General features: G+C 36.9%; 2 protein-coding genes across 2 annotated transcripts; one reads left to right on the forward strand and one right to left on the reverse strand.

The window, feature by feature from the left end:
- The first annotated feature begins 3441 nt into the window (after window positions 1-3441).
- On the forward strand, window positions 3442-6071 carry LOC126789282 (BTB/POZ domain-containing protein At5g60050). The gene is made up of 2 exons (XM_050515409.1): window positions 3442-4324; window positions 4917-6071. The coding sequence occupies exons 1-2, from the start codon at window positions 3734-3736 to the stop codon at window positions 5865-5867; spliced, it is 1542 nt and encodes a 513-aa protein (XP_050371366.1). The 5' UTR covers window positions 3442-3733; the 3' UTR covers window positions 5868-6071.
- Window positions 6072-15199: 9128 nt separating this feature from the next.
- LOC126789291 (uncharacterized) lies at window positions 15200-16639 on the reverse strand. Its single transcript, XM_050515420.1, has 4 exons — window positions 16231-16639; window positions 16011-16130; window positions 15843-15926; window positions 15200-15692 (listed from the first exon to the last, which is right to left on the reverse strand). Exons 1-4 carry the CDS (start codon window positions 16315-16317, stop codon window positions 15624-15626), a joined length of 360 nt encoding a protein of 119 aa, XP_050371377.1. The 5' UTR covers window positions 16318-16639; the 3' UTR covers window positions 15200-15623.
- Between the last annotated feature and the right edge of the window lie 1855 nt (window positions 16640-18494).

Here is an 18494-nt window from a genome sequence, read left to right on the forward strand (position 1 = left end):
TTGTTACTTATGCTAGTTACAAACTCACTTGGTCTCACGGACAATGACTAAAATACTAGCCTTGATATTGGTAAATGGTAATGCGCACCAATTTTTCTGTTTAGGATAATGTAATTTTTGCATAAACAACTTATTACTCACTAGTTTTTTGGTTATCACCTTAATCATTGTAAAAGGAATTACAATCGATAACATCGAAGGGTCGAAATACTTGACCTCGCCAGGATTGACACGGATCTACAATCCTTGAGCTTAAACTAGATTAACCTACGTGCCAAATTGCGACGATACATCGCATAATGGTGAAGCCAACTAATGTGAATAAATTTTCTTGCTGGAGACGAGCATCCAGATAGTCCGCTATATTGCAACTTTGACAAGCGATCTCTTTTTCCGCTAGATATGTGGAATATCACTTTGATGTGACAGTCTTCCCGTCGTTAGGGGGAGATAAGAACAAAAAATGTTCAAGTGGAACGACATGAATTGTTGTGGTTTGTCCCCACTGTGTCTCATCTTGATCCCCACTATTGCACAAAGTGATGAGATCACATATATTAGCTGCAAATATGCTTGCAAGGTTCAATGTCCTAAGAACAGGACATGACGCCACCCAAAAGGATTTGGACATTGCGTTGCCACCATAAATTGTGACATGTTGACATCATAAAGTGGCATAAATGGTGTCATAGGCCGTGGCTCTCTAAGGAAGAGGGGGAGACCACCTTATGTTTGATATATACTCAATTAAAGGAAGAAAGCGAGTTTGGCACGATTAGATCCATAATCTCAAATTCGTCTCATGAGAATTCCTGGATTTTGGTTATCACTGGGGGACACCTAAGATGTTAGAACAAATCCTTGAATATATAGAGATCTCTACAAATACAAACCACATGAGGATGTAGGATATTGAGTCTTCATATCGAACCATACTTCGTTGAGAAATAACAACGTAGTAATTTTGGCTTAATGGAAAGAAGCGATCCAACATGAACCAAAGTTCACTAACAAAGAGATATGTATTTGGGCAGGTGAAGCCGACACCGCAAGTGTAAACCCTATCATATATCTTTGTTAAGATGCGTATGAGAATTAAGAGTATAGACTCACTTTATGGTGCAAGGTTTCTCACTAACGCACTGGAATTGACTACGAGGAGATATTCTTTTGTAATTGACCACAAAGAGATATTCTCGTAATGGATGTCATTGCACTCCACTACCTTATCAGTTTGGTAGTTTTCGAAAAACTGATAAATGCAGCTTATGAAAGTTGTAACAAGATATCTCTATGTGGGATCGAAATTAAGAGATATACATGAAAGTCATAGAACAAACTTTATCCACCCAAGAAATGGTTCTAGATCACGTAGCATTACAAAAAGAATTGAAACGTTCACGAAGTAAGATACTTGATTATGAATAGTGATCATGTGTTATATCATTGCGTATTCAATATGGATTTGCAGAGTATTTTGATGAACTAAAAAAAGGATGTCGCCATTATAAATCATAAGTCGAAAATGAAAAAGATCATTGGGAAGACACAGTCTTAAAATTAATCTTGAGAACTGTAATATTGATGATTAACCATCAATCGGTTTTAAAGATCTCTAAAAGTTAAAAGTCAAGCTTATATAGCTCGCATGATCAGTCGAAGTTTTTAAATATAGATCAGTTTTCGTCTAAATGAAAGATGACGAATAAGTGTCAGGAAATGAGATTCACTATACAAGTGCAAAGACGCATTATTGCACTTAACACAATATACTTGACTCGACATCTCATTCGCTATATAGCTTAGCGCCTATGCAACAACAGTACCTAAATGTTTAGGTTTATAGTCCCTATAAAGAAAAGAGAAAACGACATGATGAGAATGAATTTTATTCACGTCGTTGCATATTTGGCGTAAAGAAATACGTATCAAATAAGATGCATAATTAAATATGCAAAAGTTATCAAAGCTCTCATGATTAATTTAAAGATCAGAGTGAGGTGCAGACATCAGGGGGAGTGTAGCACATATATGTTAATCTTAAATGTAATAGGTGCGTTGTGCTATTTTCCACTTCGATCAAAATTTTATTTTCTCCCATTGGGTTTTGTTACTTGGAAAGATTTTTAATGAGGCAACACCTTATGCACCATTATATATTCAACTCGGCATAAGGGGGAGTGTTGAAGGAAAAACACCATTAGTGTGCATTCGTTAAAGTAAATAACATATTGAGTTAATGACGTTTATGGTCAACGGATGTAACAAACCAATCACCATTATGTAGCCTTAATTATCATTGTAATTATCATTTATTTCTATTGTAATCATGACCCCTATATAAAAGAGATTATCAATAAGATGAGTAGATAATTCCATTTTTCCCTACAATAATAATTTAAGTGTTGTTCATTTCATATTTTATCATTTCATTCGTTTGTCTATTGTAAGTGAGGGAATCCGTTAGTGAGAGCTGCGTGAGACTTCTTTGTATCTCCTTAATCCTGTGCTTCACGGCAACTCGTGCCCAAGTAGTTAGGGTAGGGATGTTTCCCGGTAGGTTAAGGATATCAATATACACCTATTAATGATTTGTAGGGCATCCAAACCAAACAGCTTGGAAACACCGTTACATGAATGTTAGAATCGTAATCAAGTTTTGGTGGACACATAGATAGAATGCACCTTTTTTTTTTGGACGTGAAATGCACCTTAACTTGGCCAAGCTTAGTGATACGAGTCGATCTCAAAATTCTCATTTATCATTAAGATGTTGATAAATAAAAATTAATGTTCATCAACAGAAAAAACAAACTAATATGAAGTAAAAATGTATAGAATGTAAATTCAGAGACAACAATAATTGATCCAATAAAGGTTGGAGACATGTCAAGTTGCCCCATGCTTGTTTGTTGCAATGGCAGGCTACTAGTTTAGGGGCTAGTAGACATGACTGATAGGACAGAGACTCACTGAGCAAGCACAGAATGAGCAGAACTAAGCTCAGAGGCTCTCAATTCTATAACCCACAAATTCTAGGTCTAATACTCTTTCCTAATCAATCCCCATCAACCCAGAAACAAAACAAGAAAATGAACCTCACAACTGGTTGTTGTTACCAGTAGAGTAATATTCAAAGCCGAATTTGCCAATTTGGTGTCTCCGCCCCAAAACAAAGAGAATCTCCAACTATTTTCACCAAAACAAACAAACAAAGGCTAAGCTCAGAGCTCCCCTAATAAGCTACACTCACTGGCCTTGTGGGTTGGCATTACCTGTGTCCTCCTCACCTCTTCATCTTTTTCTATTAATTAACTCTAAAAAAGCTTAAGAACAGATTACCCTATAATTAAACATGATCTACACAGCCACCTTGTTGGTCCTTAAACTCCAGTCCTACCTTAAAAGCTTAATAGTGGGCCTTTCGGGATTTATAATCACTCCCATCATTACATCACAAATCCAAAGCTCCATTTTCTTGGATTCCTACTTTCCCCTTCCAAATTTCTCCAACTTCCCAAGAAGGAAGCTTTAATAGAGATTTTCCTTTAAACCCTTCTCTCTCTCTCTCTCTCAGATAAAGTTTACATCTTTCTTTGACTCATTGATTACCCACTTCAATTACTTCAATCCTTTAAAGAACCCAGTTCTTCAATCTCTCAATCTTTGCTTCCTAAAGAAACCCAGTAAAACCCTAATTACTGGGTTTATCCAAGCTTCACACAGACCTCCAATGGCGGCCGAGAACGCACTGAAATCCAAAGAAGTCTCGGCGATGATCAAACACGGCTTCATCTCCGACCAATCCCTCTCATTCTCGCCGTCAAGATCCACCATTTCCAAGCTCCACTACTCCTCCTCCTCCCCCACCTCCAAAACCCCACCCTCCCCTCCGCCGCCGCCCTTCTCCGCCGCGCAATTCACCCGGCCGAGCAACTCCCAGACCCTCTACGAGATGATGTCTGGCGAGCACCACCACCGGGACTCCGACCGTAGTAGTAGTAGTCTCCACCAGAAAGTCCACAAGCTCATCGAAACGGCGCCGTTTAGGAACCCGGCCCTTGTTTCTGGTGACGTCAGGCTGACGGTGGTGGCCAAGGATGGGTTCAAGGTGTCAATGGATGTGCACAAGAGTGTGCTGGCTTTGAAAAGCCGGTTCTTTGCAGAGAAGATGAGGAAAGATAGAGGGGTTGCACATTGTGTGGAGATTTCTGATTGTGATGATGTGGAGGTCTATGTGGAGACTGTGGTGTTGATGTACTGTGAGGATTTGAAGAAGAGGTTGATGGGTGAGGAGGTCTCCAGAGTTCTGGCTTTGCTAAAGGTGTGTGCTTTTTTTTATGCCTTGCATTTTATGTGTTTTTGGATTTTGCTTTGTTTCTTTGTGCTGTGTGATTTGGGTTGCTGGGAAAGTTTGGATGAACACATTGGTTGAGTGGTTGTCGGGTATTCACTTTTTCCTGAGTTTAGTGATTGTGAGGTTTTAGTGATGGCAAGACATGTCTCTAAAAAGAGGAAGGATTTTGTCTTGGGGGGATTGTGAAAGCTGCAGGACCTTAGGTTATGGAAAGCTTTGGGTTGTCTTGGCTTGGTGGGTTTTGGCTTTTGAATGCAAGTGGTCATGACAATAAATTTTGGGGTTCTGAGGTTCCTTAAGAGGTACTGAATGTAAAGTCTATTTTAGGTTTTTCAGTGCTTGTTGCTTCACCAGATGTTGTGAGAATTAATGTAAGTTATATTACAGTAGCTTGAGAAAATGGCATGGTTGGAATTTTAAAATGGCATGTGTGTGTTTTAATGCCATTCAGATTACAGTCTTTTTTCTGTCTTTATGTGACTGTTTGATCTCTTATTTGATCTCTGAGCTTGTTTATGGTGGAATGTATTGGTGTAATCCTCTGTTTGTTCTGTTTTAGGTCTCTGCGGCTCTCATGTTTGATGAAGGCATTGCCTCATGCTTGGAGTACTTGGAAGCAGTTCCATGGTCCGAGGAGGAAGAGGAGAAAGTTAAATCTCAACTCAGTGATCTTCAGCTTTGTGACAAGGCCAGTGATCAAGTTTTGCTCAGAGTGTCCTTGGAACCATCCACGTCTGCTAGAGCTGATGAAATCTTATCAAGACTGCTCACTGGTGTTCTTCAAGCAAAAGATGATAGAGCCCGTCGAGAAATGAAGACTCTCATTTCCAGGTTGCTGAGAGAAGATGCAGTGAATGATGGGAATAGGCTTGATGTGTCTAAAGAAACCCTTTACCATCTTTGCCATAGATGTTTGAGTTCCCTTGTCTTGTGCCTATCCGAAGCTACAGGAGTGGACGAAAAGCGAGACCGGGGGTTATTGATGGCCGAGATAGCAAGAGAGGCTGACAACATGCAGTGGATTGTTGATATAATGGTAGACAAGAAAATGGGTGAAGACTTTGTGAAATTATGGGCAGATCAGAAGGAGCTTGCAGTCCTCCACTCAAAGATTCCAACCATGTACCGACATGAAATCAGCAGAATCACAGCCGGGTTATGCATCGCAATTGGGAGTAGGCATTTGCTGGTGCCAAAAGACACAAGGTTCTCTTTGTTGTCGACCTGGCTGGAAGCACTTTATGAGGACTTTGGATGGATGAAGAGGGCGTCGCGATCTGTTGACAAGAAACTCGTTGAAGAGGGTCTAAGCCAAACGATTCTTACACTTCCTTTGCATCAACAACAGGCCATAATGCTGAACTGGTTTGACCGATTTCTAAACAAGGGAGATGACTGTCCCAACATTCAGAAGGCGTTTGAAGTTTGGTGGAGGAGAGCTTTCATTAAACATGTGGCAGAGCAGGAAGATCATAGGTTGCAGATAACTGTTTGTGATTATCCCAGTTGAACAAGTTTATAGAATCGACACGATATATAGAAAGCAGCAACCTTTTGTTCTCAATTAATTCTTTTCAACCCTTGGTTGAATCTTTCAACGAGTAGTGATTCCTACAATAGCGTTTGAATGATGTTTTCCAAAGACCCATCTTCACCTATCACCCTCTATACTCGTTGAAAAAGAAAAAGGCTTGAATTACAATATAACTATGTAGATGGCTTGATTTTTCGTTTATACTTCGGGTTTCATATGAAGAAATGGGCTGAATTCTGGTTTCAGTGGTTTGTGATTCTGACTTGTTTTGACGAAACAGAGAAGATAACTGAATAGCTAAAATTAATTACTTCATAGACAACTTTATGATGCAAATCAAGGGGAACCTTGGGTTGATCAGTCGATCGGAAATTAGAGCGTACGACATTATTCAGGTGCATATCCGTCAAATTATGATGCAAAATAAGGCAATGATGAACTCTTATTCGCTTTCCAGAGATGCACAGTTTTTTTTCCCCCAAAGATGCATAAGTTTATGAGAACTCTAGTCACAACCTATTCAATTAGAGCAGGTATACATTTTCTAATAGTCACAAGTTTACACGGTTAAACGATACTCTGTTACTGTTAACAAAGTATCAGGATCTGCTAATTATCAAGCGGCACCGTGGGTACCAGTCTCGGCAGGTTTGGTGGTTCTAGCCATCTGGTTACCAATTTGCGTCTTTAACATTCTGCATAAGTATGCTTGTGCCGGAAGACAATGATGTTTCCATAAACGCAAAGATGGTTTCACATTGCAGGGAGGCTACATGATATGAAACTACTCACCCTGAATGTCATTACATCCGCTAAAAGCATCATATGGCGATCATCTATGTTCATCCCGTGTGATTTCATAGTATACTTTATCTCCTCAATGATACAAGTTCTTGCAGCTTCAATTCCAAGTGTCTGCTGCACTTCAATAATATCATTACTTGTGGTTTTACAACCATCTACTCCTCTAGTGCTCATTACTTCCAGAAGACCCTTGCTAAAAAGTTACACGATTGATGTTAAAATTCGAGAAACAAGTACGGTAGACAAACAATTTTGAAATTCAAACAAATTTAACCATGACAACCAAGAAAAATACTACAAAAAGCACCCAAAATCATGCCACCAAATGTGAGAAAAATAAAAGACCATGACATAGAGGGAAAATGAGTAACATAACATGCCATGTGTATGCTGATATCGACATAGAGTCGAGGAAGTATCATTACAATATAATTTGACCCAGTATTGTTATTAAATTTCAATTGTCAGCAAAGACAAAATTCCAAAATTTTGACAATTTGATTTGGTGAACTTTAAACTTGAGCCAATGCCCTTCCATTAACTCTTCCAATATTATCTTTTAAAAGTGAACAAGCAGAGTGGTCAATAATGTTACTCGAGGAAAAATGTACCCTATGAGGGAATTAGACTTGGCATATCAATCTTAAGACTTGATAAAGTAATCATGTCTGCTCATTTTGTTACTTCTGAATTACTTTTGAACACATTGATAGAGTTTGCCGTATGTGCAAATTAGCACACCTCAAAACCAGAAGGGTATGTACTGAACTCAGGCAGGGTCGTAGTTTGGGCCTAGGGCAAAATATTTCTCATTTGATTATTATGTGCAGCCACTGATATTTACATGGAAACATGAAAATATTTTAGTAAGCAATGCAACAAATTGTATCAAAAATATGCTGAAATCATCAACAATTTGCATGACCTAATAATGAAATTAGAAATTTAAACATGCCAACATCAAAGGAACTCAGTCATTACTAAATCCAGAAATATATATTCCAAGAGATACAAACTCACCCTTCAGCAAACAACTTGTACTTCTTTGCTTCTCCACATTTAACGTCAATATCTTTTTTGTCCCTTTTAACTTTTTCTTCATCAATGACAACACGTTCGATGGTCTTTATACCCTATTATTATAGGAAAAGAATTGATTCATATCTTCATGGAACAATAATTTTGAGATAAAAAGAAAGACAAAAAGTAAACAATTCTAGAAGCCTCACCCGTACTATGACATTGGGGAGCATACTCTTCAAATAGTAGAGGTGAAAATGTAGCTTTCTTCTATCTTTCTCGTGAGAATGTACTTCAACTGTTTGATTATCTGGAACCCTAATGTGCTGCATATAAGACGTGATCATGAGATATATATATATATTGAATCACTTATGTTGAAAAAATTTGACCGAAAAGTGTGCCAAAATTGGAACTTCACTCTGAAACTTCAGAGTGAACCTTCACTCTAGATAGAGACTGTATATATATATATATATATATATATATATATATATATATTTGATAACTGACAATTAAAATACACACCTCATGTTTTAATTTAATCCTTGGAGTACCCAAAATTGATTCTTTTACAACATTGGAATCTATAGACAAGTGTGCGTCTTGTATCACGGCCATATCAAGCTTGATAGCTACATATGCTGCTCTTGGACTCATTACAATCTCAATATAGTCAGCAACCTTCAAGACAACAAGACAAAATCTAAGTGAAACCATGCAACCTTCACGACAATAATCCTTAATTTTTTCTTCAACTTATCACTTTCAGTGGGTAGAGCATCAAATACTATAGACTTGATTGAGAGATGGATATGACCAGACAAGCTACTGACTTAATTGAGTGATAGATATGAAAAGCAAGCTACTAAAATATAAGGACAAGTTAACTCTTAAATGTCATTGGAAAAATAGTTTCACGCATACCTGCCCAAGATTTGTTTTTCAATTCGACCTGCTACCATCCGTGCAATCATTGGATTATCATCACACTCTAGTACTGCAGTAATGATAGGAGTATTGATTTTTTTTGCTCCATTTATTATCTCCTTGATGCGAGGGACTCCAAGCGTAACGTCTAACGATGTGTTAAGGATCAAATAACCAACCAAGTAATAGCCAATAGGTTATGCAGGTATACATATTCATCTTCATTAGTTCTTATGAATAAGAAAATAAATCAAGGATACTCATGCTTGCAACTCCAGCAAAGTGAAAAGTTTTTAATGTCATCTGTGTCCCAGGCTCGCCAATACTTTGAGCTCCAATAACTCCAATTGCAGTACCAGCATCAACTTTTCCCGAATGATATCGGGAAATACAAGTATCAAGAAAAACCTACAGTTTGAACAAATAGGAAAGTTAATATAGGCAGACAACAATATTTCCTAAACACTACCAATAAAAATATATTGGGTGAACTACCTAGAGTTGTATAGGGTCATATATGCAACGGTTAAACTCACGGTTCAAAAAACTTCTCTCCTCAATGTAATACAAAAACAGAAGAGCATTCACAAAATGACATTTGCTAGTAAAACAGAAAATATAACAAGTACCTCTAGCTGTCTACGAGTGACACCAGATATATTTTGGACAATCTTCTCCAGAGTTGCAGACTTCACCTTCCAACCAGGACTTTGATTTAATAAAAAAGCCTCCTGTGTTTTACTTAATGCTTTTACATATTCATCCAGGAATTTCTCTATAGAACTTTTAAAACCCATAGAGCAACCACCATCAGGAGTCATATCTTTTTCCAAAAGCCTGCTTCTCACTATTTCAGATACTTCTTCAGGAGAAAGGCTTTCGCGTTCTCCAGCAGGGAATGTGGCCTGTATACAGATATCACATTTAAGCATTAACAAAATATTATTTTCACCCTTATCAGGAGAGAATGATTGGTTCATACCTTGGCTTTGAAAAACAACCGGTAGAAGTCTAATGGTGCTCCACCTTTTCCTTCCATCATTGCAGGATCCATACCGTCATCTCCATAATAAAACTGAACAATACCTCCATTTGCGGCCCGAACTGTTTTATCATACTGAACAGAGAGGTCCTCTAGAACTTTAGACAATATACGAGACATGTAACCTGTGTCAGCAGTTTTGACCTGCATCAATCACAAACAGTCTATTAAGGAAAGGGGCCAAGGCACAAAGATCACTTTCTAATAGGTTGATAAAAACTGAACCCTAATAACGCACTTCACCATTATAGAGTGAGACCATTAATAAAAATACAGGAAGAATATTAGAAAGATATCTAATCAACATTATCTACTTCAGCACCTTTTTTTAATTTTTTTTAACAACAGCTACTTTAGCAGCTTAACACCATATCAAATGTAAAAATAAGCACAGGCCACAGGGTAACATTATTAAAAGGTATTAGAGATACTATTACTTCACAACTACAAAAAAGTGCAGAACCCATAATCTGAACCACAACTGATAAGTCCTAGCTCAATGATCCAAACAATGGTTCTGTATATTTCATTTTAGGAGAAACACAAACAGGGAGATGCATTGCCTGAAAGTGCACCAATGAAAGACAACAAAGAACCAACAACTAATACAAGCATAGCATTTGCATAGCATACAAAGACAATCCCTAAACCCTGAAGAAACCAGAGCCTGCAAGATATAAAATCGAACTCAAGTATCCTTAGTTCCTTCCCATTTCTCAATCAAAGACCCAAAACACTGCCAGAACAACATATCAACCTGATCAAATCCCTCTTCCCTATGAAAAAACTTAGAACTTCCCCGACCTCTTGACCTGTAAACTTCAAAATTTTAAAATTAATGTAGCCGAATCCTAGACACCATATACACAGAGATTAACAATTGGGTACGAATACCAGATATTTCACTTCATAAAATCAAAACTGTATTGATGACAAGATAAAATAAAGTGAATAAAGGCTGACAGGAGGTCCAGAACAGGAAGGAAAGAAACAGAAAAAAAGAAATCAGAAAACAACAGCTAATGCACTTATTAGTGAGTAGAAATCACAGTGGAGATACTAATCTTAAACTCGATATGCCTTCCAGCTGGTTCAAATATTCAGCAACATTTCTGTACATTACACAGCATTACGGAGAGATGCACCAAAAAGGTTCCCCCTCTAAACCATATCACACTTAATCAGCTTACACAAAATCTAAGGACATAGTATAGCATTCCAATTTGCATAAGACATTAAGAGGGACCAAAGAGCAAAGGCTTAGGAATGATCTTTAGTGAAGGAACTTTTAATGTCACTGAGAGATGAGTATCTGATACTAAACAAAGTCCAAATTCACCGACTCAATCAAATCTCTATAACTTCATCTGCTGGAATGTTAGACTGAATTTACCCAGGAAAGATTTGGAACTATTTGAGCCTGGGATATGCATGATCATGAGAATGCTACAATGGGACTTTGACGGTATCATGATTTTGACCACAGGGGTAACTACTTTTTTACCACAGGGGTAACACAATATTCATGACTTCTAGCCAAAATCAAAAGAGGGAAGTAAACCACGAGTTGTGGTTAATACGACTTGCAAGAAGAATGACATTATTTCAAACACCCTACATTTTTATCCTGCTCTGATGAAACAGCTACACTAATTCTATAATAAAAAGGTCATGAACTCAAATAACAAGATACAAGAAAACAAGGATTTAAACAAAAATCAGTAATGGCAGCATTATAACAACGATACAATCCCTACACAAGAAGGCATAGGCTTGAACCCATAAAATTTCAAAACATAAACTTCATGATTATGATCAGGCATCAGACTCAACTGCGTAAATTTTTATCTCATATGATCTTCTCTCTCCAGTATATACTTTAACTACATGTCTACAGGAATGCTGCAGTAATTCAATTAAAAATTGCTACAGTGGCAGGTAAAATGCAAATTCAAGTGCCACAAAATAAAATAAGTAAAAACAATAAACAAGAAAGAAAGAAAGAAAAGCAGGTGTATGAAAATGTCAAAATAATTAAATGAGTGGGAGTCTATTCTAAGCAATAAACATACAGCTGTATCCACAAGGCCTTCTCAACCTCCCATTGTATGAAAAAAGAACTCTGTAGCTATCAAGCCACTGTAAAAAGAACTAGCAACAAAGCCTTTAGCCTGCATCATTAAAGAGAAAAGGACCATTAATATATTTTCTTTTATTTTTATTTCGAGAAGAAAATAAGGACCATTAATTCACATAAATATAAATAATGGGTTATGTAAACAAATTCATATATATCTTATCCAACTAAGAATGTTACAGAACAAGAATGGAAGCACGACAATCAATAATAATACCAGAACTTTTTGTCATGCAAATACAAACAAAGAATGTTATAAACAAGAATAGTTTACTTTTATATTTTATCGAATCACAGGGGCAAATAAGAATGAACATAAAATAAGTAAATAACAATGAATATGTACTATTATAGCGTATCATTTTGTTTTCTAACACAAGTAGAAGGTTTTAGTCACTTATCTATAAACCAAAAAATAAACCACAATGAACTTGTTAAACACATGAGACTAAGGACACACAATCAGCTTACTGGCAGTTACAGTGGCAACAACTGTCGTTGGAATGTGCAGTTTTGCAGCAAAGCTTCAGCAATGGAAGTAAATAATCAAGAATATTTAATATAACTGTAGTAAGATTGCTGGCAGCAGTGGCGGATCTATCTATAGCCTTGGGTGGACCTTTCACCAGAGATTTTGACAATAAATCATCAAGCATACGCCTAATGAACAAATGTTGTAGTTTTGCACGCTTGGTTCAGTGTTTTGCTAAATACCAAGCCCACCCAAGTTTGTTGAGGGCTGCATCCAAAATAAAGAAACCAATGAAGTAAAATTGAAAACATATAAAAGGAAAAAGGAAGTAAAATAGACCAGATGGTTGCATTTGTTGGGAATATTCAGTGGACTATTTTTCCATTTACTTCCTTTTTCCTCAATTCCTTTTATATGTTTTATATTTTACTTCATTGGTTTCTTTATTTTGGATACAACCCTTGTAATACCCCGACTCAGAATTTTATCAAGAAAAATAATAACACCCAAGCACTGAAATCGCGGGGGGGGGGGGGGGGGGGGGGGGGGGCAGGCTTTATAGAAGGGAGGATGAAGAAGCTTTTAGGCTTGGATTCCTCATCTGGTGCCGGATGGCGGTGGTGCTTGTCAATAGAATTTGTGGAAGGAGAGAAAGACAAGTTGGTGTGTTTATTTTGGCATTAATTTTGATCAAGTTCTATGCTCAAATCCCAGAAACTTCTTCCGATTATATATCGATTATATATTGAATTAATGCTGTGTTTGGATAGAGGAAAATAAGGAGGAATTTCATTAAATTCCAGAAATTTGATATTTCTTATTTTGTTTGGGGTGAATTTTCAAGAAAAGTACAAATTCTATTGGAAAAGATAAAGGGAATTTGAAGCCTGTTTCCTTGTTTATTTTCCATGAAAAAGAGGTTTCATTCTTCAATTCCCAATCTTTTACATGCAATTCTAACCATTTTTAAAATTCTAGGGAATAGTATCCAAACAAAAGAATTCTCGATTCTTAGAATTTATATTACTGAAAAATAGAATTCCCATGAAAATGAAATTTCCAACAAAGTAAGATTACTCCATCCAAACACAGCATGATAGTAAATTTTAATGGATTTCTGTTTTCCCATCAGTATATTTAGCTAAATATTTAATATATCTAATACATTATAGTTAAATATTTAGGATGCACTATATTCTTATCACTTGTCAATCTTAAATGTCGTTACTATTAATGAACTATTTTTTAGTGATCAGTGCTATAAAACATGTATGAAGATGTCATTTACATGACTGTATCTTTATCTTACAAACAGTAAGACAGGTTAAAAGCAGGAGACAACTTACTGCAGCGGTATTTTCTTTTCTAGGAAAGTGAGGAAGGCTTCGGTCTATGAACCCATTCGGTGCACGCCGACCACCAACTGATTGTTGACCAACGCAAGCAACCATCTGGCTTATATTGATAGCAGATCCTTTAGAACCACACTGGGACATAATCAGGGGACTATTTCTCCAATGTAGCGTTTGCATGCACAACTACAGAAAAATAAAGAATATTTCAGAATCAATCATCTCTCGAAACAACTCAAGATATAATTGCGAAATGAAATAACCCGATAAGCTAAGGAGATTTCTTACACCAACTCAAACAAACATTAAGAGTCAGCTGAAGAGGCAAACGAAGTAATTCTAACCAAATATTCTTAGGTTTTAAATGCTTCCACATATTTTTTATAAATACTTTTGTAATCAATTAACTGACCTTTCCAGTTTGGTCTCTAATATCGTTTAATACTGCAGTAATCCCAGATTCAAGTGATTGGACAGCATCACAATTAGGTGCGAGTCGTAGCTGTCCTTTTTTATACATCTTTATCTGATCGTCACATTTGTCATAACCTCCCTTGATGATTTTCTCTTTCTCACCATACAAGAGGTCACTAGGTTGTACATCACTAATCCCAATTGAGAATCCATGGTTACCAATCCATCGGGCACTGCAACCCAAGATAAGTGACATTAAAGATCACATACTAACAATGAAATCATAATACAAATACCTCATACCAAAAAAGCGATAAAATAATGAATCAACAAGCAATCAGCTGAGTTAATGACATGAAAAGCACAGAAAATTGAATTGAATGAAGATTTAAAAAAAAAAATGCTAAAATAGAAAGCTTCTGATGGTATGAATTCTCATAAATCCAACTCCATTTAGACTTTTCTTTGTTAATTATTCATGTCAGAAAATATTTAGGTAGAAACTTCTTGTCCATGTTTTTCTATCTGAGCATCAAATTTTTTTTTCAAGAATAAGAAAAGAAAGGGACAATGTTGAAACTATCCAACCCAAAAGCAATCAGCAATATGTGTATGCTTCAAAATTAGTGATGTGACACTCCAACATACCCCTCCATAGGGCTACCACATATTGGCCGATGCAGAATCAGGCCAACATATTAAATTTAGCATGGGAGATATAGAGCACATGCAACCAATTCCCCATCAGGAATTGATCAGATTTGAGCGTGAACCCACGTGAATCCAACCACAGTAAGGCCAGGCAAGGAACCAAGGCTGTGCTAAGGTGTGTTGCACCCTATGATGCACCAGTACGGGTACGGGACACGGATACGGGTACGGCATGATACGGGGATACGTTTTTTCTAATATGTAGCGTTTTGGATACGTTTTGTAAATTAATAGTTAATATATGTTTATATAAAAATAAATTCTAGAATTGGATTAAAAACAAACGATTAGAAATTTAGAACACCTAAATTCCAACAATTTTACAATAAACATAAGTCCATATCAAGCTTCTTGTTAGGTACTAAACTTAGACATTGAAAACAATATAACAAATACACTTACATAATCCTAAAACGACATTTTTAGACAACTCAACATGATTGGAAGCTCACAGACAGACAAATTGTAACCAAACACAATAGTGGAACTCCTTGGGCCATTGACACTCAATTCTTTAAGCAAAAACAAAAACAAAAACAAATGCAGGGAATCAAGAACAGAGGGGCAATCAAAAAGACATTCACGCTTGGTGGTAATTGTCAATCGAGGAAGTCCAGATGTGCAGAAGCTCATGATTAAGGAAACAAGCAGAACCATGTTATATAGTCCAGATGTGCAGAAGCTCATGATTAAGGAAACAATCAAAACGATACGGATAGTCCCAGAGATGCACAGAAGAACTTTATATACGAGTCATGAGACCAAACACAGAAAAACTGTTGCAAATGAAAATTTGAAGTGTAGTTGCATCTAAGAGATGAAAACAAAGGTTCAGCTATCTAAAGTGTAGTCACCTCTTCAAACAGATGTTAGTGAAAAGCTTCCTTGCAGCAGACCTAGTGAACAACTTAAAACCACACTGCGATGCATGAAGGATTCTATGTCAGCATTATAAATAAGTAGCTTTATCAAGATTCAGTCCACTGTATTGTAAAGAGGAAATGTAGTGACCACGAGCAATTTTCAAGCTGGAAGAAGAAATAATGCATGGAAAAGACTAAGCAACTACCTGAGTATCACGAATTCCAGGACCAGCAGCCAGAAGAACCACAAGATGGAAACTTTTCATTAAGAAATTGCGGTACCACTTCCTCTGAAAACATGAAATGAATATAACTAAAGACTTGTAGAGCTAACAAGAATACAAAAATCGCAGTGAGCAGATAGCAGAACTAACTGAAGCTAAGGCCTTCTCCTCGAGATGAGCACGGGAACCAAATGCAGCAATTGGGATATCAGATATTTTAGAATTTGAATTACTAGAAGGCGAGTTCCCACGCATAAACTCTGTATGGATCTGGGATATGAAAAAGAAGCTTCATTAGCATTTCCACGAGATTTGAAAAAGGTTTGGAAAATTGTGCAGGGCATTTCATTTGATTACAACAAAGACAAACCTGTTTTTCAAGTTTTTCTACATCATTAACCTTTGTCGCACCATCTGCATCTAGCATTAGAAGTAGCTCACCCCTTGAATGAAGCATTCCCTGTTTTACAATGCTTTCACAGAAGTAAAAATCTTTAATTAATTATTGTCATTCCATAAGGAAAAAAGGACGGTTCAACAACATGGGTACGGCTTATACATTTGTCATGGTTTTATCAACGTTAAAATGACAATTGTATCCTAAAACGTATCCAAATCGTATCCGGACCGTATCCCCTGGGTTGACTTTGCACTACATAGTTAGGATACGTTTTTTTATCCAGGGATACGTGTATATGGCGTATCCAGACCGTACCCGTATCCGATACGGATACGATACGGACATACCCAGTTTTTCCCGTATCCATGCTATATAGGTTGCACCACATCCCAACTTTCTACTAAATTTTTTCTTTTCTTTCCAGTATTGTCAAAAAGGGGCCAAAGACCCAAAAACAAGAAATAAATGGAGAAATTAACTATCTTGGCCATCATCAGGCCTAACAGAAATGGTAAAGGAAAGGAAAGATGACAAGGACCCAATTGAAGATTCTCTTTGGCTCTTATTATTGTATGATGCTGACTTTGATTTCTGAAACAAAATAGAGGAGGCCTTGGTATTCCAAGTTCTTGATTGGCATTATGACCCAGCCAGTGTGAATGGAAGGTCTAAAAAAGGAACTATGATCACCCCAATTTATTCCCTGGAGTGAGGCAAATCAAAAACTGTAAACATCAAAATCAATCAGATATCCCAATATGAGATCATTCTATAAAAAATCCAGCTCAAAAGGGTTTATATTTACGATGATATACAGAGAAGGACGAACATTTTTCAGAGAACCAGTGTGATTTTTCAAATCTACAGCCACTGGAATAATCCCAAATAATCAGAGGTCACTGTATTTATCCTATATTGTATACATCTCATGTTGTTATCTATGCAGATTGGGGGTTGCCTTTTCCTAGAAGGACTGTATATTCTATTGCACCTTGTATGGTTTTACAGTAGCTGCTAGGCTTGGTTGTCAGAGACATCTTGTACATTGATTAAAATTCATGAGCAGTGTGTTTGAAATCAGTTTCATTATACAGATTTTAATTCTCAATGAAATTAAATGAAATCCTTATATTCTTTTAAGTGACATAGAAAATCGTACGTCACACTGTCACTACTGTTGCAAACTTGCAAGCTTAACCAATACCGACATATCTGTGCAAAGCTATTGTCATAGGACTAGTAGTCAGAAAACTCACCTAAAGTGCCCTTCCCAAGTTGCCCAGATAATAGCTCACTGTTACGGAAATAGACAAACCCATCATTTGGGCACATTGCTTCTGTTTCTCTTCCATCTTCAGTCTTTGTGTTGGAGTAGGATTTCTCTCTAACAGTTAGGTTAAGATATACTCTCACATTTGAATTTGGGCGAACTAGCACACTATATAGTTGCTTTCCTGTCCATAGCTCTATTGGCTGCAAAGCAACTTCAACTAGTGAGTTAAATGCTAGGAATGACAAACAACCGACAGAAATTGCCATGTGCATGGACCCGACCGTGTTAAAGGCGAGATAAGAGATGGCTTTAGATTCCAGTAACTCACCTTAATTACAGCAGGTGTTGGCAAATCCACAGTTTCCATACCATCCCCCATGTACGAACACATGAGTGAGAAAGATGCACGATCATAAAACGTGTCCTTTCTTGTTATAAGGAAAGAAGATGTCAGAAAATCTTGAGTGGAAGCAACCAAAATCTCCCCATTTTTGGGAGTGCATAGATTGTTTTGAACCTGACAAAAAGTCAACACCCACATCAGCAACTTGTCATGATAAGTAAAACATCAGTTATATTCATGTCGGATAAAAATAAGAACCCTTATTTATTTTTACAGAAGGGAAAAACAAATTGATACAAATGAAGTTGGACTAATAATGTTCAAAAAAGGCCTACCTAAGCCGAAGTACAACAGCCAGTTAATGCCTAAATGATGTAAGGTTCAATAATAATGTTGGTAAAAAAAACGTGTGTAATGTAATGAGAACTAAATGGTTAAGTATACCACTGGAATATATCTCAATAAAGTAAAATCATGAAATCTATCTTACCCCCATCAACATAACAGCCTCAGTTCGAGCCTCCTCTGTTTGAGGCACATGCATGTTCATTTCATCACCATAAAAATCAGCATTATAAGGGTTGCATACAGATTCATTAAACCTCAATGTTCTCCATG

This window comes from Argentina anserina, chromosome 3 (assembly GCF_933775445.1).
Source record: "Argentina anserina chromosome 3, drPotAnse1.1, whole genome shotgun sequence".
In the NCBI taxonomy this organism is placed as follows: domain Eukaryota; kingdom Viridiplantae; phylum Streptophyta; class Magnoliopsida; order Rosales; family Rosaceae; genus Argentina; species Argentina anserina.

What these genes read in the sequence shown, in the direction of transcription:
- LOC126789291 (XM_050515420.1), bottom strand. Translation starts at nt 16,317, where the DNA reads ATGCTTCATTCAAGGGGTGAGCTACTTCTAATGCTAGATGCAGATGGT. An exon ending in TAGAAAAACTTGAAAAACAG is followed by an intron (nt 16,131 to 16,230) that starts GTTTGTCTTTGT and finishes TTCATATCCCAG; the next exon opens with ATCCATACAGAGTTTATGCG. An exon ending in AGGAGAAGGCCTTAGCTTCA is followed by an intron (nt 15,927 to 16,010) that starts GTTAGTTCTGCT and finishes TCATGTTTTCAG; the next exon opens with AGGAAGTGGTACCGCAATTT.
- LOC126789282 (XM_050515409.1), top strand. Translation starts at nt 3,734, where the DNA reads ATGGCGGCCGAGAACGCACTGAAATCCAAAGAAGTCTCGGCGATGATC. An exon ending in GAGTTCTGGCTTTGCTAAAG is followed by an intron (nt 4,325 to 4,916) that starts GTGTGTGCTTTT and finishes GTTCTGTTTTAG; the next exon opens with GTCTCTGCGGCTCTCATGTT.